The sequence below is a fragment of the Epinephelus fuscoguttatus genome, linkage group LG17, assembly GCF_011397635.1.
Source record: "Epinephelus fuscoguttatus linkage group LG17, E.fuscoguttatus.final_Chr_v1".
In the NCBI taxonomy this organism is placed as follows: Eukaryota; Metazoa; Chordata; class Actinopteri; order Perciformes; family Serranidae; genus Epinephelus; species Epinephelus fuscoguttatus.
The window spans coordinates 10,129,840-10,152,717 of NC_064768.1; the positions used below are offsets into that span (position 1 = coordinate 10,129,840).

Genomic DNA, 22,878 nt, shown 5'->3' on the forward strand with positions numbered 1-22,878 from the left:
ACTCCAGGTTGCTTCTCCAAACTGGGGGCATGCCGACTGACATCTACTGCAGATAAAACACTGACTACGGATAAGGACCACATATAACTCCACTTTGAAAAATCCAAACTATCCCTTTAAGGATGAAAAAACACTTCAGTCACTAAGGTTGGAGGCTAAGGTAAAGCTGACAGGAAGTAGATAAATCTGAGGTTCATAAAATGGATATACGTCACACTACGTTGTGCAGGTAGAGAATAAAAACATTATAGAAGGGTCAATCATCCCTCATGGTCAGTTCAGTTCCATTTAAAAAATAAAAACAAAGGCATCACAGTTTTAAAACAGTTCCTTGATTATTTATTTGCATGATAGTATTGTTAGCGTCTCCTCGTCAAACTCAGTCCCTCTAAGATTTTGCAGTTTTTTTGATAATTGCAAGCACACACATCTTGATCCTTAAGTAGCCTCCTTACATTAAAAAAAGGCCTTTTGCAGAACCCACAGTCATTTTGTGGGAAAAGTGCTACTTTTTAAGAGAACAATCAAAGAAAGTTGCAATGGTCTGCTTGCAATTTTGTGTAAGATGTGTGCAGACCTGCATTTGACTAAGAAATTGTGGCTCGCATCACTTGTAATGCAGCACAAGTGCTAGTTTTTGGTCTTCACAATATGCCTAGGGATCTGCTGATTTAAACACTTCAAAATCCGGGGACCGCTATGTAATATAAAACACACAGCTATCAAAGATTATTATCCTTTTTGAAAGAAAATACTGTAATAGCCACAGTCACTAACAATAAAGCCAAAGGTAGCTAGCTAGAAAGGTAAATACTGTTGGTAGTTACACGCTATGTGACAAAGCTATGAGGAAGACAGCAAGATTCCTTGATCAAGGTCGCTACTATTGAGTCACGCTTTTTGGGAAAGGCAACGGATGTCATTGCTTGAAATTACAATAGTAAAAAAGTAAGCACTAATATAAAACAAGGAATGATATGAAAAGCAGTTAAAAAACAGACGATCCTTATCTAAACCTACTGTAGAGACTAGTGAGAAAGGCCACAAGGTTCACAGAGAGATAACATGAGAAAACTCCTACAGTAAAAAGCTTAAACAAGGCAGTCCAGCAAACAAATGTGCATTTAAATATAAAGGCAAATTTTACACTTATTACAGTATAGTTTAAGTTTTTCCTCATTCATTCACACACTCATTCATTCAGGTATGATTTTTTTTTGTCATCCATCCTAGATGTAGGTCCACATGTGGCTACCAGCCGTTTTTTCTTTACGAACCCTCTAGCTTTGTTCATGAATGTAGCTTAAAAATACTTCAAATTAACAGCTTACATTTGCTGCTCGCTTTCATTCTTCAGTTTCTCCACATTACCTCCAGCATTTCTTTATAAGGTCTTAATGTGTAGGATTTAGTGACATCTAGTGGTGAGGTTGCAAACAGCAACCAACTGAAACTTCACTTGTGTGTAGGAGAACTATAGCGGCCGACACAAAAACGCTCCAATGTCAGTGTTTGGTTTGTCTCTTCTGGGCTACTGTAGAAACAACATGGCAGACTCCGTGGAAGAGGACCGCTCTGTGTGTAGATATAAACGACTCATTCTAAATGAACAAAAACACGAATCTTAGTTTTGGGAGACACTAATGAAAGTTGTGAATATTATATTCAAACTCTGCCAAAAGATGCTCCTAAGTCCTACACACTGGATCTTTAAACTTTAAGCCATTTCACAAAATCAAGCCCATGACGTTACCCTTTACTCACACACATACTTTCATATAGATCAGGAGCAGCTGTACTGTTTGAAAAAAGTGTCAATCCTGAAAGTGCCTGACAGAACACAATAGTCACAGAATTTGCAGATTACAATCCTTTTTAAGAGTCAACAAGTCCTTTTAAAAACAACTTAAAACAGCTGGATCCCCTAGAAACACTGAGTGAAAAACTCTTTATGTTAAAACACATTTTGCAGTAGTGTTTTGTCAACTGTCCATGTGCTCTGTCTGTAAATCTGGGTTAGGATGTGAGAAAACTATAAACAGCATCACTATTTTTTTTGCCTCACTTAAAATATGAAGGAATTTAGGTTTCATTTGGACTCAGCCAGTACCCTGTATTTTTAAGTGTACCCTGTAAACTGTAGAATAGGCATCTTCCAAAATAAAAGTGCCCATTCTTACAAAGAGACCATTATTTTGAAAATACTAGTTTTTACATAATAAGTTAGAAATCATCTAAGTTCTTCACTTTCAAAAGTACTTGGAAATAAAATCAATTATAGTGGTAATCACTGGATACATAAGTATAGGGAGGAGATTTTAATTGGAATTTCTTTCCAGTATTTCTGACTTTATGCCATGCTGATTGTGGCTTAAACAAAAGAGAAGGGTTGTAATCAACAACACATTTTAGGAAGAAGCCAGAAGTGTTTGTCTAAATGAGAGAAAAAGAATCCTAAATTTATTTCAAAGAGTAAAAAGTGGGCAAATCTCTGAAAATACTTGTCCTGTACAATATAGTACACGGAACGAACACTAATTCGTTCAATGTTTTGTTGAACTTTAGCAGGAACATAAAATTTGGCAAAAATGGAATCAAGATAAGCATAGCCTGGGTCAAAGTCTGTAGAAAGGGCAGCCCTATTTATACAACGTGGGAATCTTGTACAAATATGAGTTTTTATGCTGATGACACAATACAAGTGACTTCTGCATTAAAAATACATTCAAAACTGTCATTTTTACATTTTTGAATGCAGACGTTTGACTGAAATTGTGCATCTTATGCCAACCTTACACCAAACTGCTTTTCAAGCTACTTCACTGTTGCGGAAAATTTTCCAATGTCAGGATAAAATCATGTGAGCTTTACCTCAGTTGGTGCGCACCCCTGCGATCTCGATTGCTTGGTGTAAGGTGGTCATAAAACTCAGTCCGATCTGTCTTTAGTCAGCCTTTTTCTTGTCTTGACATTTCAATAAAATCAAACATGTTTAATGTTATCCTAAGTTTTTAGTCTTGGCTTATGCAAGCACTGACGTTCAATGAGGGGAGTTTAGCAGCAAATAACAGCTGCGCTCTCTCCAGCACCAAACAGGAAGGAGAAAACTTAGTGGACAGTAAAAATGGAAGGGACATCAGGAGGTGCAAGAACATGAACAAGTCTCAGGTCTCTCTTAGACTGTGGAAAAAGGGGGAGAATCTGGTGGAGTTGTCAAGTAAACAAGATTAATTCAGCGTGTACCTCATCCTCCAATCAACACTCATTATAATGAGAAATTTTAATTTCTGAAGCAGCTCTCCTCTCATTCCCACAGTCTCCTCCAACTAAAGCTGCACAACTAACCAACGGAGGCTGGTAGCGAGTGGAGGTGACACAATCCAAAATGTAAAGTATGTCTGCAAATATAATTTATCCATATGGGTTATATTAATGCTGAATTGACAATAATACTGTCTACATACGGCACCTTTTATCTTGTGTTTCTAGAGTTATATGTTTTGCAGACATGTGAGGAATTGTAAGTCATATTTTTTAAAGAGTTTGGCATAAGATTTTCCACCAGGAGCAGGATAGCAAATAATCTCAAAAGGAATTTAGTTGAAGTCTTGCAAGAAGTGAGCCTGCAAGATCCCCAGTCTTTGTGAAAAGTGTGTGACATAAAACTCACATTGTCTTTAGATGTGAGAGGATGTGAGACTTTAGTCTCTTGAAAGGTTTCTAGCGTATCTTGGGTGTAGAGAGCAAAATGAAACCACTTGGTAATAACTAGTTCTAAACTGCAAGTACTGATTGCGCAAAGATAGCATTTCAGGGAACACGTATCTTCACCAAAATATAGTTGGTAATCTGTAGAAATTTTGCAACTCACAGACATGACAGATTAACAACACTCCTGTGCAAATACGATATTTGAAAGTGTGCTCCGAATTGGACAAACCAAGGACAGATTCAAGTGCTGCAGCCATACTTAGAGCTAAAGAGCCTTGGCTGGGTTTTGAAAGTGAACTGTATCTCCTACATGCATGTCCAGGACTCTGACTGCTCTGGAACCAGCTCCACATCTGAACTGGGTGTGGAACAGGAGTTTGGGGTAAATGCCCAGGGCTTGACTTTGAACATTTATGGAAACACTGACATCATCAGTCTCTCAGGTTGTTAATGTGGGCGCAGATCTTGAGGGCAGGACCGAGCTTGATGTTCATAGTGGACATGAGATGCTCCTCCTTCAGCAGCAGCAGGGCCTGTCCGTCGATCTCCTGCGACAGGAACTGGGAGGCCAGCTCCTCACAGCCTGCGGAGAGGAGGATGAAGAATATAAGGAAACAAAGAAAAATGGGGAAGGAGGACAACACTGAAAACAGACAGGAAGACAAGAAGAGCAATGAAGAATGGATAACGTGCAAAACACACACAAAACAGATCAGTATCAGTATTTTGCCGTAAAGATCTTCCAACCTTGTAGTGAGGAAATAAACTGTGACACGTCCTCCACGCTCCACTGTGCAGGGCTAGCAGGCAGGCAGCTGGGTGCAGAACTCTCCGTCGGGAGCGGAGGAGGCGGCTGGTGGCAGGAGGCTGAGGAGGCAGGCGAGAGGGACATGGGGTCATCTTCATCCTCCTCTCCACTGGACTCCTCATCTGAATGGCTGGACTCTGAACGGCACTGCGGGGAGGAGAAGCAGAGGAACGCGTGAGCAAGGTTTATAAAATGGCTCAGTGGTTGACAGTAGAAGTCCTGTGGTTGCACTGGATTGTTTCCCAGTCTGACTGTGTGTGATTACATGTAAAGTTTAAAGCTGTGCCAAGCATTATTATTATTATATAAAATGAAAATGAAAAGCTCCATCATAGAAATAAAGCCCACAAAAGATTTTGGCAACATCACAGAGAGAATGATTCTTATCAGGTGATTTGTTTTTTAAAGCTTGCAGTTCCTGCTTGCAGCCACACGGGGGCAAACAGGCTTAAAGGGACAGTTAAATTTTAAAGTGGAGCTGTATGACGTATTTAACCATAATGAGTGTATTACATACAGTAGATGTCAGTCGGCACGTCTCTAGTTTGGAGAAGCAGGCGAGATGTTCTGCTGTGATCAGCATATTTTCACCACTTCACTGAGGCCGTTATATCACTCTGTCTTTAAAGTCAGACTCCATTGAGAGAAACAGTGATTTAAAGGGATACTATGCAGCATTCTTGGTTTCGCCTGGCTATATTTGCATTTTTTGGCACTGTCTCTTGGATGCCTGCTGCTTATGGTCTGACAACCGATCGCTAGCTTTTTATAAAGCTCTGACCTCACCTGGTCGCTGTGGGGTAACGCCCCTAAATTACTGATCACAGAAAATGAGAAGAATATAAGAAAACAGAGGGTGGAGTCTCAGCTAAAAAATGCATCGCTGTCTTCTAGTGGGTCATAAGTGATGATTCAGAGAGATTACTTCTGTGTAAGTCTTTGTTTTTTATAAAATTCCTGCATTGTATACCTTTAACCTCACTGAACACAGAAGCTGCTGGTCTACTGCTGCCTCAATCAGCTTGTTTGTATCATTGTGTGACTTTGGCGTTTAAAGGGGTTAGTTTGGATACACAAAAATCACACAGTAACACATACTGTCTGTCCAGACTAGCAATGACATGAGCAGCCATGACAGTTGACAAAAATTCAAATACGGCTTCATATATAACCTGTCAGCATAGAAGATCTGTACAATCAACGCAGTTTTAAGATGGACACCCAAGATTAGTGTCACCAATTAAGTATCTGACCTCATGTCTCCCCTTTTGTTCCTGAGTCAGTGTTTTTGCAGAACATTATGATGTCACAGTGAAGCTGACCTTTTGGATATAAAATGCCATCACATAATTTTATCCTGTTCGACATTTGTGTCAAATATTGTTATAATCAGCATATGAATTCTTGAATTATGGCTAAAAACATGTTTCGTAAGGTCACATTGACCTTGACCTTTGACTGTTAAAATATAATCGGTCCATCCTTGAGTCCAAGTGGGCGTTTGAGCCAAATTTGAAGAAATTCTGTCAAGACATTCTTTAAGTTGTTTTTCCCAAGAATGGGATGGACCAGGTCACAGTCACCTTGACCTTTAACCACAAAAATCTTATCAGTTCATCTGTAAGTCCATGTGGACTTTTGGGCCAAATTTGAAGAAATTCTGTTAAGGTATTCTCAAGATGTCGCGCTTACAAGAATGGGACAAATCAGGTCACAGTAACCTTGACCTTTGACCAACAAAATCTAATCAGCTCATCCTATGTGGATGTTTGTGCCAAATTTGAAGAAATTCTGTCAAGATGTTCTTGAGATCCTGTTCACGAGAATAGCATGAACAGACGAACAAACCAAAAGATAATGCCTTCGGCCACAGCTATCGCCGGCACATGGGCATACAAACATATTAAAAAAGAAAGAAATTAATTTTCTACGGTTTCTTTAGCTCCATGTAAATGTATAAAATGTGCGGCTCCTCACCTTGACAGGTATGGGTCTCCCAGCTATCTTGGCACTGGCTATTTCTGAGCTGGTCCTGCGGGGAACCCTCCGCCTTGTAATTCCTCCTTCCTCGTCTGAGTTGGAGAGGTGACCCGGGCCTTGATCCTGATCTGGAGTGTGATCTTGACCTTGACCTTGACCCTGCCGCATGCAGAAGTGCTGCCTGAAGCTGACGTTGTACCTGGGGAACCAATACATACTGTATCGTAGACAAAGAGTGACATATACGGTACTGAAGCCAAGACGAGCAACACATACAGTTTTCATCTCTTTGCACCATACGCGGTATATAATGCATACACAGGTAGTGGGCAAAGAGACAAATGCAAAGCAGAAGCAGAAAATGTAAAATTCAAAACAATGCAGACAGTGCATTGTTTACACGGTGGAACATATACAACATAATACATACATTTTAATATGGAGCAAATTCAAAAGAGACAAAAAATAAACTGGATTGAACTGCAGTGTGACGTGAAAACAATCATGTGTTCACATGCCATTACTGTAGAGAGAGTGGATGAGGTGTATCACAGATTTTAAACATAAGAATAAAACATAAGAACAGAAACATACATGCTGTGAAATATACAGCTGCAGCCACCTGAGAATCTACACTCCATTTTCTCAATCTCAGCAGTACAGCTTTTTTCTGAGATGGCTCCCGCTGCATATATTATATTTCATGCATGTTGAAGTACCTCTTGGCACAAGTCATGGAGCAGAACCTTTTGGTGCCTCTGAACTGGCTGGCAGGAGCAAAGTTTTTACAGTACTCACACTTCAGCACTGGGGGGAGAGTTTGGAAAAAAAGAAAAACAAAGCAGACGGTAAATACATCATTTCTATGACTTGTACATAAATACATGTGTGCACTACTTGATGTTATATTAGAAAATCCAGAGAAGCACACAAAACCAATTTTCCTTATTCTACACCATCCTCCCGTACTGAGAAAAGACGACTGTAATGACATTTCACAGTGCTGTTTTGTTGCTTCCACTTTAAGTCAGAGGTGGGAAACTCCCAGCTCAAAGGCTGCAATTAAAACCTCTGTGCATTCCTGTGGCCCAGCTCGGACAAACAAGGTTCAGACGAGAATCAGTTTGTTGCACAGTGTAAAATCCTGCTCTCCATGTGTCCATGTTGTGTTAATTATTTTGTCAAGGTTAACTAGCAAAGTAGCAAGGACAGCTAACCTTTACGTGCATATAGCACCTAAAATTGACGTCCTTAAAGGGTATCTTTGGTATTTTCCAAGCTGGACCCTATTCTCCCATGTGTTTCTGCTGCCAACTGCAATGGTCTTGCTTAATACTGGACCAGTTCCAAAATTGTTCACATTACTTACTTAGGCACAAAAACATGGGAAAATAGGGTCCAGGTTGAAAAATAACAAAGTTACCCTTTAACCTTTAACTACAAACCTGTTTTGAAATATTGTAGTCACATGACACTAAAAATAGAATTTCAGTGTATTTTGAGGATGTAAATACTTTTAAGTACTGTTGTCAAACGAACATGCAAGGTAATATTCTTGTAGAAAGCAGCAGTACTTTCAGAGCAGTTTGGCGGTTACCTGTCGCTGTTGTAAGAGTCTCTGATTGGTTAGTGTCCGGACTGTCATTGGTTAAATCCTCGCCAGCCGAGTCCTTTAATGAACCACATACCTGTCAATCAAACACAAGAAGCAATAAATAAAAGACTGGGTGTCAGTGCCATGTATGAGTCTTGGGCTTTCAGTTGTAATGTTAAAGGGATAGTTTGGGTCTTTGGAAATTGGGTTGTATGAGGTACTTAACTATCGTGTATTACCTACAGTAGATGGTCCACACTTCCCCAGTTTGAAGAAGCAGACAGGGGTACTGCCATGGAAGCTAAGCAACATACTGCTGTAGATGGCAACGGCAGCAAAATGTATATTTGCCAACTGAAAAAATCAATATCAGTTTAAGCAACCCTATGTTTAGCATATTTTCACAACCTTTCCAGACAGCCCTTTTCAGACAGGGAACCAGACTCCTTTGACAAAAACAGTAATTGTACCTTGCAGAACACAGGAGCTGCTGGTCTACCACTGCCTAGATCAGTTAGTTTGTTTGTGACTTTGTTGAATCTGAACTACAACAGTCACACAATAATATGAACAAAGTGACCGTTCAAGGCAGCAGTAGACTAGCAACACCCCTGACATGCCAGGGAAAAATTACTGTTTTTGTCAAAGGAGTCTGGTGGCTTTGGAGAGAGCTGAGATAACTGCTTCTGTTCCTTGTCTGAAAGCAAGGTAAAGCAGTGAAATATTCAAAATGTAGAGTAACCCCTAACCCCCTAACCCCTAACTCCTAACCCTTAACCCTAACCCAAGCTGACATTGATTTTTAAGGGGTATATAGCTTAGACTCCATGGCAGTATTCTTGCCTGCTTCTCCAAACTGGGGGCATGGTGACACTGACTATAAGTAAGTATCTCATACAAACCCACTTCAAAAAATGCAAACCATCCCTTCAAAAGAGGTACTGGGACCTACAAATCCCATGTACTCACAGGGAAAGGCTCTGCCCCTTCCTGGATGACGAAGCCCTCTATGAGGTGTGTGAGGACGTTCGGTTTGACCACAGCTTGGGGGGGAGGAGCTCTTTCCCCCTGGCCGCAGACCCCACGGGACACTGACAGCACAGGGGAGGGAGAGGAGGAGGCTGGAGGAGGAGCACCAGAGCCTGGTAGAGAAGTGAATGGGAGAAAAAAGAAAAATTAAATATGGTGTTAAATTCACATTCATAAACTTGTAGATTTACACGTTTCTGTTACCTGCTTCAATGGGATTTGTCAGGAGTGCTGAGGCGTGATCTCTGACTGGCTGGAGCCGTGGAGGGGAGGGGCCATCTTCATCATTGGCTGAATTGGAGTCTGATTTTCTTTTCAGTGAGCCAGTCAACTGCTTTCCCTAAAAAAAAAAGGAAAAATCAGTTTGAAGAGATGCAGCAATAGAAAGACAACAAAACAGCTACAGGAACAGTTGGGCCCTTGTTTGGGAGTATTGCCACATATAACTTTATCCTGAGATGACTTCTTCCAACATCAAAAGTAGTTTGTTTTGACCTCATGGTTTCATTCAAATGCCAGTCTGCCACCACCACCCATTTACCATCTCCAACTGTCAGTATCTCCTGCTGCAATTGGTTCCTCCAGCAAGAAGTACACATGTTCCTTATCTTTTTATTATTCTGTGAGCCACACGTTTTTAAACCCAGCAAGACTTGTCTAAGAAGGCCAGTTGCCTCTTTAACACACAACATTGTAGGGTAGACAATGACATACATGCTAAAATGACTTCTATCACCAGTGGCTCAGGTTTTATGCTTTTTTTTAAACACAAATACCATCAAATACCATAAACCCTGGGGAAATGTCAACCTCCCAAGCCTATTACCTAGGTAGTAAGTAGGTGGCAGTCGGCAGTAGGGATGCGTACGATTAGCTGTCTTAATGTCTGCCACCTTGCTAGTCTGCACCAGAAATATTATTCAGTTAAACCATTTCGTGTTTTATTCATGTTCAAGGCAGCTTAACTGCCATGCAGCCACCTGCCACTAGTGGGTGCTACAGAGCCATCAGACAGCAGTCCCCTGCCCGCAGTAATGCTCGAGTAGACTGGAGTTTTAAAACAGCACGGTGGGAAATGGAGAGATGTCCTCTCGCAAAACCAGTGTGGCTTGGCAGCACTTTGATCTCGAAAATGAAAACAAGGTAGCATGTAGGCTGTGTCAGAAAAAACTGGCATATAATTTTTAACTTTAAGTGCAGGGTTTACATTCATACTGCACGGAGCAAAAATGCCTAATTTCAGACACAATTCAATTATAATTTAGATATTGTTTTATTAACTTTAAAGTGAATTGCTATCATTTCTGTCAGATAGTCTGCAAGGTTCAATGTGCCCCACATATCAGAGGCCATTTATTTATTTTAGATGTTATGTCAGTGGTTAATTTTTGACTGAGTTGCCGTCATGTTCTCAAAGAGATCTTAATGATCACATTCCACAGGCTCCTCTCCTGTGGAATCATCTTCCTGTTACGGTCTGGGAGGCAGACACCGTCTCCACATTTAAGACTAGACTTAAGACTTTCCTCTTTGATAAAGCTTATAGTTAGGACTGACTCAGGCTTGCCCTGTACCAGCCCCTAGTTAGGCTGACATAGGCCTAGTCTGCCAGAGGACCCCCTATAATACACCGGGCGCCTTCTCTCTCTCTCTCTCTCTCTCTCTCTCTCTCATGTCCTGTTACTGCATCTTGCTAACCCGGCCATTCTGGATGTCACTAACTCGGCTTCTTCTCCGGAGCCTTTGTGCTTCACTGTCTCTCAGGTTAAGTCATATCACAGCGGTGCCTGGATAGCGTGACGTGTGTGGTTGTGCTGCTGCCGTGGTCCTGCCAGATGCCTCCTGCTGCTGCTGCCATCATTAGTCATTAGTCATACTTCTTCTGTTATTATACACATATGATTATTGTCACACATGTATACTGCCAGATAACTTTCAACATATTGTACCACAGTAGCCAGAATTATAATTATAATATTACTACTTTCAATAATGTTGTTGTAAGCTACTGTCATTACCATCTGTCCTGCATCTCTCTCTCTCTCTCTCTCTCTCTCTCTCTCTCTCTCTCTCTCTCTCTCTGTCTCTCTTTCTGTCTCATTGTGTCATATGGATTACTGTTAATTTATCATGTTGATCTGTTCTATACGACATCTATTGTTCGTCTGTCGTCCTGGAAGAGGGATCCCTCCTCAGTTGCTCTTCCTGAGGTTTCTACCATTTCTTTCCCCGTTAAAGGGATTTTTTTGGGGAGTTTTTCCTTATCTGCTGCGAGGGTCCAAAGGACAGAGGGATGTCGTATGCTGTAAAGCCCTGTGAGGCAAATTGTGATTTGTGATATTGGGCTTTATAAATAAAATTGATTGATTGATTGATTTTTTGGGGCAATGTTTCAAATAATTAACAATAAACTGTTCTATTTTTTTTTTTTAAAGATTATTTTTAGGGCTTTATACCTTCATGGATAGGATATGAAGCGTGTAGGGGGGAGAGAGGGAGGCTGCATGTCATACATACTGTACAACAAAGGGCCACAGGCCAGAATCGAACACAGCCTTTTGTGCATGGAGCACTTGCCCTACCCAATGAGCCACAGGCCACCCCAAATTGTGCTTCACACAATCTCACTGCAAAAGATCCAAACTATTTCTTTGATGACATTTTGTTTCCAAAAGCCATTTTAGAGGAGTAAAAATAAACCTGTGCTCACAACTGTCTTGTAAAACCCACCTCTAAGTGCATAACTGTAACTGTGCATTAATTTAATCTAGTTTAATTTGATCTCATTTAATTACACGGTATATGTAAAATACCATCTGGGGACAATAGTTGAAAATTAGCAATAGCTATAAACTCTATGCAGCACATCAGTTTCATGCTCTGTATTGGGTTTAAGTTACATTGCCTTGTCCCCATCAATAAATTTCAAATTCAAAATAATTAAACTTCATCTACAGTGTTTTGAAAACAACACACACAACGTATGAATCAGCTGACCTGTGGTGTCTGACTTGCTGATGAGTCTCCATTGCTGGTCACACCAGCTGACGCTCTCTGCTCTTCTGTCACCAGGGGGAGGGAGAGGGAGGAGCGACACATGGAGGAGGGAGGAGAGGAAACAGTGGGGGCCTGGGTGGAGGCGGGGCTCGAAGCCATGGGTCCATTCTGGCTCTGTCCAGAGCTCTGATTGGCCTGTGGATGCACCTGAGAGACCTGAGCCAAGGGGGGAGCCTCCTGGGGCGACTGAAGAGTCTTTAGCCCCACCCCTCGGCCCACAACTCCACCCTCTCTGGAAGCGATGGACGCCACCATAGTGAGCAGGCTGGACGAGCTGCTGAGGACGGCGGCTCCTTCCTGGCAGCAGCTGCCGCGGGCCAGAGCCAGAGCCTGGGTGTTTCCCAGTGTGCTCTGCCTCGCCCCCACGATCTGAACGGGGATGTGTGGTGGCTGAGGGGGCTGGGCGGAGCTGCTGGTGGGCGGCGGGGCGGGCAGGATGGGAGGGGGGTTCCTAGAAGGCAGCTGGAGAGGCAGGCGAAGCCCCTGCAGAGTTTTGGGTTGGATGGGGATGGGTCCGTTGCCATGGCCAGATTTCTCTGCGCTGAGTGAGGTCTTCTGCAGAGGCTGCACCACCAAGGTCTGAGCATTGACTGCCGGTTTGATGGTCGCCGTGCCGACAGGATAACCGTGGGCTTGGGATGCCGCACTGGACGTTAGGACCAGAGTGTGTGCTGCAGTGGGAGCTGTGGTTCCTGTGGTGAGAGTCCGCGTTCCGTGAAGTAGGAGCTGGGAGAGAGGGATGGAAGAAGTGGAGGACGTAGAGGAGGAGGCACCAGAGGAGGAGGACGGGTGGGCTTTGAGGTTGGTGGGTTGAGGGTACGTGGGGATTTTGATGTGGGGCGGCTGGCTTGGCTTAGTGGGGGACTGGGAGTTTGACTGGTGGGAGGGCTGGACCAGCGGGTAAGCAGCTGAAAAGACAGAAAAAATAATAATAGTGACTAACCACCAAACATTGAGCATAGTGTTAGTTCAGGCAGGACACGAGGTCATGCTCAGCTCACACCCCAGCTACATCAGCTGATCTCAAACAGCTCTTTCAACTGATGGAGCAGCTGATTAATGGAAGGGAGTCAGCTGATAGAGCACAATACCTTTATATGCAACCAATGGGGGAATCTCATTCAAGGCACCCTATTCAAACTGCTCTGGCCTGCCTACTGTAGCTGCTTCCTCTGCAAGCTGCTTTGCAACCCGCCTCCACCCCAGCTCCTCCTTTTCATGTTGTGTCTTACTTATCAATGTTATTTCTGTCTGTCATCAATGCTGCTCTGTTCTGTTCCCGAGGGGTCGCTGCTGCGGCTCTCACTGCCTTAGGCTTTCCATGTAGGCACATGGAAGGGCAGGGGGGTTTGCTCTCTCTGCCTCAGGCTTTCCTCATATGCACTTGGAAGGGCAGAGAGGTGTGCTCTCTCCGCCTTAGGCTTTCTGCGTAGGCATGTGGTATAGGCTTTCTGTGTAGGCCAGAGGAAAGGCAGAGGGGCCCCAGAACAGCGCCATATCGCCAAACATAATTAATTATAAAATTAATGTGTGTGTGCACACCCGTACAAAACAACAAAAACACTTGTTGATAACCTTTTTTAGTGAATTAAAAACCCTATTGCACCACTTGCTACTAAATAAATTAAAGTCATTATTATAACATTACAGATAAATGCATGAAAAATTAACATACTGGTTGCTTATGTTAGTTAGCTAACTACATTTTCTAATTAGGGCAGCAGTAGTTCAGTCCATTACCAGTCCGTACCAGTTCAGTACGTACCAAGCATGGAGTATGGACTGGTAGCTGGAGAGGTGCCAGTTGGACTCCTGGGCACTGCTGAGGTGCCCTTGAGCAAAGCACTGAACCTCCAACTGCTCAGGGTGCCTGTCCAAGGCAGCCCCTTTGCTCTGACATCTCTCCATTTAATGCATGTATAGGTCCCGTTTGTGTATCTGTGTGTATATTTTCCCTTGAGGATTAACAAAGTATATCTTCTTCTCCTTCTTTTCATCCACAGCATGTTCAACTTAAGTTTGATGAGCTTACGGAACTTTAGAGTTTTTAGAATCGGTGATCTTAGTCTTCAGGAGGCATGGCAAGCACTTCCTAACTGTTTGCCTTCTTTTACATTTTTGTATAAAAAGTGTGGCCAGATGTGGTCAGGGATTGTTGCTGGAAGCTGCCTCTTGTTCTGTCTCTTTTTGCTTCATCATCATTGCATCATGGTCAAAAGACATGTGGTGCTTCTTTTTCTTCCAGCCAGCTGTCAACTACACTCAATCCCCACATGTAGAGCAGACGAGTTGTAGAGAAGGTATAAACGGCAATTGAAGCAAAGTAGAAGTGGTTTACTGGCTCAAAAATATACAGGAGTAAAGAGCAGAAGTACCATTTTAAAAAGGAATATGGTAAGTACTCATTCCTAAAAAATATTTTATGCTCATTTTACTTGTGTGCATTACTTAAAATGCATTACTACCAACTCCTGCATTAGTTCCATTATATTGGAGAGGAGGCAGATGTCTCTACGGCCGATATCACACTCTGGCACAGAGCTTTTATTTTAAAGAGCCGTTTCCTGCTGGAGAGTGAGTGAATAGCAGACAGATACTTAACGGAGACAGCAAACTAGCTTGATGACATGGCCGAACACAAGTATGATGCTGAATACTTTAAAACTTACTAATAAAACTGTGAACTAATGACAAAGGATGATTCTCGACCCTGTGGCTAGACTAGTTGGGAACCACTAATATAGCAAACCTATTAGCAAACAGAGGCAGTATTTAGGTTGCCTTTCCTTTGCTCCTTACCTGAGTCACTCCTCTCTGGGGCTTCAGTCTTCACACCAACGCCTTTGGGACTGGATACGCCTCGCATGGCTAGATTCTGCACCTGGACATAAAAAGGGAAGAAGAAAAAAGGGGTAATCTGTGGTGAGGAATCAGTTACATGAAAAGACACAAGGTTGGTACTCTCCTTAAATCATAAACCAGGCCCTTCACTACAACATCCTGTTCTGTTGCGTGATGCCACTGGGCCCAAAAGGACTTTTTCCCATAGACTTAGATTGGGAAAGAGACGTCTGTAAATCAGTGGATACATATATTTGAGTGTCACAGCCCCCACAGGATGACTATTGGGATTTTATCCATTCAGTCCTTTAACATTCAAAAGTCACAAGACTAAATCATTTTATCCTCATTCAAGTTAACAGAGGGCTAAACCGGAAGTTAGCCGCTCAGCCAGAGGAAGTCTCTAGTGCACCTGCTCTAAAGGCCCAATGATGTGGACGATTCAGGTAATTTTACACCCAAGAAGTTGAACATTTTTTGCTTCATGTGCCACTGAGCAACTTTCACAGAAATGAACGGGGCCCTGCCTCCAACGCTGTATCCAGTTCTCCCCATAATGTCATCAACACATTAATTACATAAACCTGGTCGTTATCTGATTGGCTGCTGGAAGTTGAAGTTGGCGTCACTTCCTGTTGCTGTTGCTGAGCCTGTGGCTGCTGGGTGACAGTTGCTACGGCAGCAGTTGCTGTATTGCCAGGCATAAAGATGAGCTGGGAGGAGATGGGGGCCCTCAGGGAGCGGTTGACCTGCAGGACAACAGGACGGCCGATAAAAAATCACAGAAACTGAGCCAATAGTATAAGCTCGAGTATAAGATGGGTGTCGGCACGCTGGTGTGACCCTGACAGAGGACGCACATTTAATTAACTCATACTGCTTCTCATGAGTCTTTTTTATGAAGCTGCTATATACTATAATGCTAACTACCTCACATTTTGGCATGATGATGACCTGATGATGATTAAAAGTGATTCATGACAATGGTGCAAAGCTATGGTGAAACTTACCCTCAGGTACATTTGTCCCTGCCCGCCTGCCGTCCCACTCAGCAGCACCGACTGGCTGATTGTGGACGTTGCCGGGGCGCCAATAGGACGGCTGCTGGTTGAGGATCCCGATCCAGATGTTACACTGGCCTGTCAAATGATAATGAGTGACTTTAATGTGGAGAATTTATGCATTTTTTATCCACCACTTAAAAAGGCTTCAATCAGGAAAACATTTCAGTGATACCAAGTTTTCTTGGCTCTGTAAGTGACATAGAGCGAAATGAGAACATACAGCTGTGGTGCTGGTGGTTTGAGAGGAGCTGCTGCTGGAAGGACTCGACTGACGACTCGCAGCCAGAGTAGCCTGGGAGGAAGAGAAGAGAGGAGATTTAGGTTTCAGTCTACTCAAAACAAAATCAAAAGTGGGATGTTTGCAGAGACTGTTGAATGAATCATTGTGAGTCCAATATACTGAGAACAACTCCAAGCTGCTGGAGGAGCTTATGAGCTGAGGTGCAAGCAATCAGTTAGTAGTGCACTGCTGTAATCGCAGCCAAACGTGGCTCTGTGTTTTGGGCCAAACATCCCGTTTTGACTGTGGGAACAAAGCAAATATGCTTTTCTTTGTGTGCAAACTGTTAACCTGGTTTATATACCGCTGTACACAACAAATCAGGCGTGGCTTAAAATTTTGGGGGGAGTGGAAGTGGAGACAACTATAGAAAGCCAATATCTCCATCTCAGCAACTATTTGTGTTTAGTATATCTGTTTATGCTGGCTTAAAAGATCTCTAGAATTCCTTTTGATTATAATTACAGTATCTTTACTGCCACAAAAGAGACACATCCAGGAACACAAACAAAGTGACCGCTCTCCTTTGTAAAGTAGTACATATAAGCTTTTGATATATACTCTTTCTTTTAGTGATGGCCAAATGAAGCCTCATGAAGCATTTTCTTTATTTTATGAGCCCACTAGATGGCACTCTTGGTTTAAAGAGAGAGGCTCAAAGAATGGCAATTCAATGTGCTTTCAACCTTTTGTTGAAAAAGAGGCCATCTAGTGGGCTTACAAAATAAAGAAAATGCTTCACGAGGCTTCATTTGGCCATCACTACTTTCTTTTACTCACTTTAATATTAATGATAGAAAGAGACTATATTAATCGTTCCCTTGGACTGAGCGGTTTTGGGCTACTCCTATAAAGTTACTATGATTAAATATATACTTCCTTGTATATATTAAAAGGGTGTTGAAAATATTGAAAATATATATTTTATATTCCGATGTCTGAATATTTTCAAAAAGTAAGAGTTGATTGCTCTTTGCAAGGGTGTACTTGCATTGTTATGCTATTATATCATCATTACATCAGTGGCATAAAATGGTCTTAAAATGACAATAACCATGTTTATCACAATTAAACCTTGCACAATATATCATCCAACAAAAGTAACTATTGATACAGGCCTAGTGATTGGCCACTGCAGTGTGACGTCTGGTTGCCTTTCTCCAAGAGGACACTGCTTCAACTTTTCACAGCAAACCACTGTGTGTTTTAGGAGCATCCCTTGAGACCCCACTGCCACAGCCTAGATGTTCTACCTATATTCACATCAATGGAAATACTTGCATCTGATTTGGTGTGAATGCAGCCTGAGGATGTTGCCGTTTTATTTTGTTCCGTGATTCCTGATTTTTCCATTCATACTTTCTCTAAAAACAAATATATCTCTGTCTTGCCTTATAAAAATGACTTGGCACAGTACTGTAAATATTTTTCAGCGAAAATATAAATTATATAGCCTACACACACCTTTACCTGTTGCACAGCTGCTAGGTTCTGCAGCTGGGCGTTGTTGATCTGCTGCTGCAGCATCAGCTGCTGGAAGTACTGAGCTGCATTAGGCTGCCTCTGTAACGCCTGCAGGGCCTGGAGGGAGGAGGAGAGCAGACAAATGAGCAATCAAGTGGCAGCAAACAGAGAAAGAGATAAAGAAAAAAGATGAGAAAAGATGGCGAAAGAAGGACACAAGGAAGAGACAGAGAGGAGACAAGAAAGATGTACTGAAGGATGATGACAGAGAAAGGGAGATGGAGACGATGACAGCACACAGCTAGAGGAGAAATGAGAAAAATGTGAAGACTTAGAAGAGAAAGGAAGTACAGTGCCATGAAAAATGAGAGGAGCGGAGTAAGAGAAACAGGGGCAGAGAGGGAGGGATGCAGAGTGTAAAGCCTCCTGCCAGCTGCCTGATGTATGAGCAGAGGCTCGTACTGTAATAAGTTGAGAGATGAAAGCGAGCGCGGCGGGCTGGATTAGTGTGTGCAGGGTGACAAAGACAGATGGCTGTGCAGGGTGACAGAAGCCTGGGAAAATAACACAGTGCCTCCATCAAACCAGCACAACTCAATCCCTCTCTTCACCACCCTGTTTCAGTCACTCTCCATCACCTTCTCTCCATCGGCTTACATATAAATCATAAAGTATGAAGACAAACAAGTGCATCCTTCTTTGCTTTACACCAAAAAAAGCTCCTGTGAAAGATTATTACCTAAAACCACGCTAACCAGATTTTGCTATTAGAAATCAACAAATAAACTAATTTTCTTGTGACAAATCTATGTGAGCAGCCATTTTAAAAATCGAGACCTGTATCACATGGTTATGTGCGCACTGGTTCCCAGGCAGGCAGCTGACCTGTTGTCTTGTTCCATCTAGAATGTTACAAATATGTTTTTTAACGTCCAGAAATATGAACTTTCATTTTTTTTATTTGTTAATAAACCTCAACTTCACCTCTCAGCTTTGCTACTGGACCATCATCCTCTCGGTGAAAGAGATGCACGGTCAGGTGAGGGCAAAACACAGCATGGATAATTAAAAGTACATAGAAAAAAAAGGTTGAGGTTTACACAGACTTTTGTAGTGTCGGTAAAACACAAAGAGCTGAATAACTGCTCAGCATTTAAAGGTGCAGTAAAACCAACCACAAAAACTGCAGTATCTACCCTGTAGGTAAAACAAGCAGCTGCCACACCAGGGGCGGAGCAGAAGGGTGTCTTCTGGGGCACCGAAAGACACCGAAATTAAAAGAAAAACAAAAGACAGCACATTTATTGTTTTATGTGTTGTCAAAACTGTTATAGTTTCTTGGATTTAATGCCTTTGCTGCAAACTGTGAACTTGAGAGAATCTTTTAGGATAAACTATCACTCAATCACAGTCACGTACTGTAAATATAGAATAAATATTAGCACTGAGGGGCTTCAACCTTTTTGACACTGTTGTCAAAGAAAAAAAAACCAATCAGGACAGTGTAAGCCTGTAAATGATAAACAAAGCATTCGACAGGTCACACACACACACACACACACACACACACACACACACACACCTACCTGCACCGCCTGTCTTTCATACAGAGACATGGAATTCATCGGAGAGGGGCGGGAGCTCGTCCCGGATGCAGCGCTCCCATTGGTGGAGGCCCCCTGCTGGTTCTGCTCTCCGTCCGTCTCCATGGCTGCTGAGGAGACAGAGGAGCCGTCCATCAGTCAAACACTGACACAAACACACACACACACTGCAGTTTCTCTGTAAGAGCCCAGCTGATGAAAAACCAGCTGTCAGTGTTTCTGACAAACACTGCTCTTCACAGAGGGGAGACGCTGAGCAGCACTGACTCAATACCTCACTGTGGGGCTGATGTTAACACTGACTGATATACACCAGCCCTCCTGGTCCCACTGATATGAACACTTTGAGACTGATGTTTCCGTCTGACATCTAAATAATTCAGTGTCTTACAAACAACTGTTGTCTTATAGAAAAGACTATGCATGGTTACTCACTGCATATGAACAAGGAAATGATTTCAAATAAGAAGTTAAATTACAAATAAAAAGGAGAATTGAACAAAATAAAATCTCAGCAGGTTATAAAATGTCCATAACAATTTAACATAAGAATAAATGCACTGGAAAGCCATCAGTCATTTGTGGAAATAAGTGATGTGTGTCTGTAAATTCACATGAAACACACACAAAATGTCAATAAATCCACGCCAGGCATCTGTTAATATTTCCACAACTTCACAGACATTAATCAGGAGGATTCCAAATTCAAGTTGATCATTTACACTTGTGAGTCTTGTTTTTATTTGTGTATCATGTCAATATTATCATGTCTACATTTGTCATTAGTGTTGGGACAGATTTGTCTCTATAATATCAAAGTATACTACAATTATACAGTAATGACTGAAACTAAGGTGAGGTGATGAGGTTTATTATAAGGGATTTTTTCCCCAATATGGCCGTACAGGAATGTTCATCTTGATACCAATATCAATATTTTAGAGTTCTGAAAATTTCTATGATATATTGTGTAACATTAGCTTTTTAGACACAAATAAATCCAGAAAAAAAATCTTTGACAATGATCTAAATATTTAATGAAGTACTGATGAATGAGACATTTTACAACAGGAAAAAAAGAGGCTTGTCAGCATTGTGCAGAAAAAAACATGTAGCCTAATAACGACACTTTTTGGAAATTACCTCAAACATATGTCCAACATTTCTGTACTGGAGCTTGTGTTGCCAAAAATATCTATATATGGCTAAGTATCAATTCTGAATATTTGAAACGGCTGTATCAATACACCTGTATCAGCTGCACTTTCTCCCTCTCTCTCTTATTGTTAATGTTACTAAGGTCATTCTGCTCCTCTCTGCTACTAACCAGCAACAGAAAAGGTGTCATTGTTATGGATTTTTTAATAACAATTTAAATTTTTTACATCCTCAATGTCAATTTTTCTTTCCACTGTATGGAAATGGTACTGAAAATCACCATTTTCAAAATTACTGTATCTGATTTAGACACTCCAGTATTGTGACAACACTACTAAGACTGCAACTATTGATACTTTTTACTGTCAATTAATCTGTAAATTATTTTTTAAATTAATCAGTTAGTTTTTTGGTCTATAAATTGTCAGTCAGTGTTTCCCAAAGCCCAAGATGATGTCCCTCAAATGTCTTGTTTTATCCACAACCCAAACATGTCCAGTTAGCTGTCTTAGAGCAGTAAAGAAGACAGAAAATAATCAAATTTAAGAAACGTTAAGAAACGTTTTTTCCTTAAAAAAATATTCATATGATTAATCGATCAGAATAGTTGGTGATTAACTGATGTGACAATCGATTAATCACTGAGTTTTTGGCTGACATATACACCAACATTGATATGTCTTTGATTAGTAAACATTAGCTGATAAATCAACCTTATGTATTTATTAAGTTTTTAAAACTGCACATGAACGCACCACAGCAGATGATAAAGCAGAGATAAAATCCTTTCCTTGCTCGCAGACGACTGGAGTTACAATTGGATTTGAACAAGAACAAATACATTAAATAATCAACCAAATAATCATATTTGTGGGCAATACTGACTTCAAACTTTGTCCTTCTTAATGCATCTTTTCCCCCTTAAAATCAGCACTTAAACCCCAAACTACAGGTCCTACAGACTAGTTGTATCCTCTACTGTCTTTATCTGTCAGCTCTTTCAGATTTATTATTTTTACAAAAACATCTACAGAATTTTCTTTGTTTCTTCTTTATTATTTTATTCCTTCTGTCTAGTTTAACATGTGGACTAAGTATGGGCCTATTTAGATGTGGTGTATCAATTTAATGCCTCCAGCATCTTTATTACCCCCCTCCTCCAGACACACACACACACACACACACACACACACACACACACACACACACACCATCCTGTCCCAGCTCTGCTAGCTTCAGCCTTCCTCTCCAGCAGCGAGCATCAGCACAGACACAGAGCTGCAGAGAGCTAACAGCTAGCTGCCCTCCATGTTTCAGACCAGTTACCACTGGATCCACCGGAGGCTACTCCTCCTAGCATCCCGTTAGCCGCTGCTGCTGTCTGGCTCGTTCGCGGAGCTCTCGGTCCGTGCTTACCGTCACCGGTCCGGGTTTCTCAGCCTCCTCCTGCACCGGCTGCAAAACGACTCCCGGCGGCTCACCGGCGGCTGGAGCTTCTTGTTGCTGCTCTTTATTTCTTTCGCCTTGCAGGACCGCAGCAGCAGCACCACCACCACCAGTGCTTTTACTGTTTTGCATAAATTTGCAGCTGATGGTGTTGTTGGAGGGCAACGCCTCCTTTTTCCTCTGCTCTGCCTTTTCCGGCGCGACGGGATGACGGAGCAGCAGGACTGAGTTGAGACTTGTGAATGTGTCAAACCTTTGGGTTTTAATACTTTTTGCAAAGTATGGTGTCAGTTTCTCTTACACTCCATTATAACACATGCATATTTAGTTAAATTTCATTCAATTGTTACTTATGTCATCTCTCTTGTTGAAGTGCCACCAATTTCAACATGGACAGGCTGATTGATACACAGCATGAGTTCTGCTGAGTTGAGACTTGTGATGAGTATACTGGCACAGATAATGTTTTTTCTATGACTCCATTTATACACATGCATATTTAGTTATAATATCATTACAATCAATACAGTTTCAAATTGTTACTTATGTCATCTTGTTAGTGCTGGGTTTGCTCATATCTATCTCAAGGACAGCTTGACTGCAAAATCATAACTGCTTAACAACTTAAACCAAGCTCACAGGTGCACTCCTGCAATCTAATTAACTTGTGAGCTTTGTGAGAGGTGGATTAAAACATTTGATGCTGCAGAGGCAGAGATATTCAGACTTTTAGGATCTATAAGGGCCACATAGGGCTGAGCCGAATACTCCGATGAAAGGAGTATCTGGCACAGATAATGTACCTTCTATGACTGTTTATACAAGTGAAATGTTTCAGTATC

At 41.8% G+C, this 22,878-nt stretch overlaps 1 protein-coding gene across 7 annotated transcripts; it reads right to left on the reverse strand.

Annotated features, from left to right (window-relative positions):
* Positions 1-335: 335 nt before the first annotated feature.
* On the reverse strand, positions 336-22,202 carry LOC125905099 (polyhomeotic-like protein 1). 7 transcript variants are annotated; one of them, XM_049602931.1, is made up of 15 exons: positions 22,007-22,202; positions 19,415-19,539; positions 17,829-17,945; positions 16,305-16,376; positions 16,031-16,159; positions 15,599-15,769; positions 14,979-15,060; positions 12,120-13,087; positions 9,327-9,462; positions 9,063-9,235; positions 8,097-8,187; positions 7,219-7,306; positions 6,497-6,716; positions 4,459-4,666; positions 336-4,294 (listed from the first exon to the last, which is right to left on the reverse strand). In XM_049602931.1, the coding sequence occupies exons 2-15, from the start codon at positions 19,535-19,537 to the stop codon at positions 4,143-4,145; spliced, it is 2,730 nt and encodes a 909-aa protein (XP_049458888.1). In that variant the 5' UTR covers positions 19,538-19,539; positions 22,007-22,202; the 3' UTR covers positions 336-4,142. The 7 variants fall into 7 exon arrangements, with proteins under 7 accessions (XP_049458888.1, XP_049458893.1, XP_049458891.1 ...); XM_049602936.1 differs by having other exon boundaries at positions 6,497-6,698; positions 15,605-15,769; positions 17,835-17,945; positions 19,415-19,542; XM_049602934.1 differs by having other exon boundaries at positions 15,605-15,769; positions 17,835-17,945; positions 19,415-19,542.
* Positions 22,203-22,878: the final 676 nt, after the last annotated feature.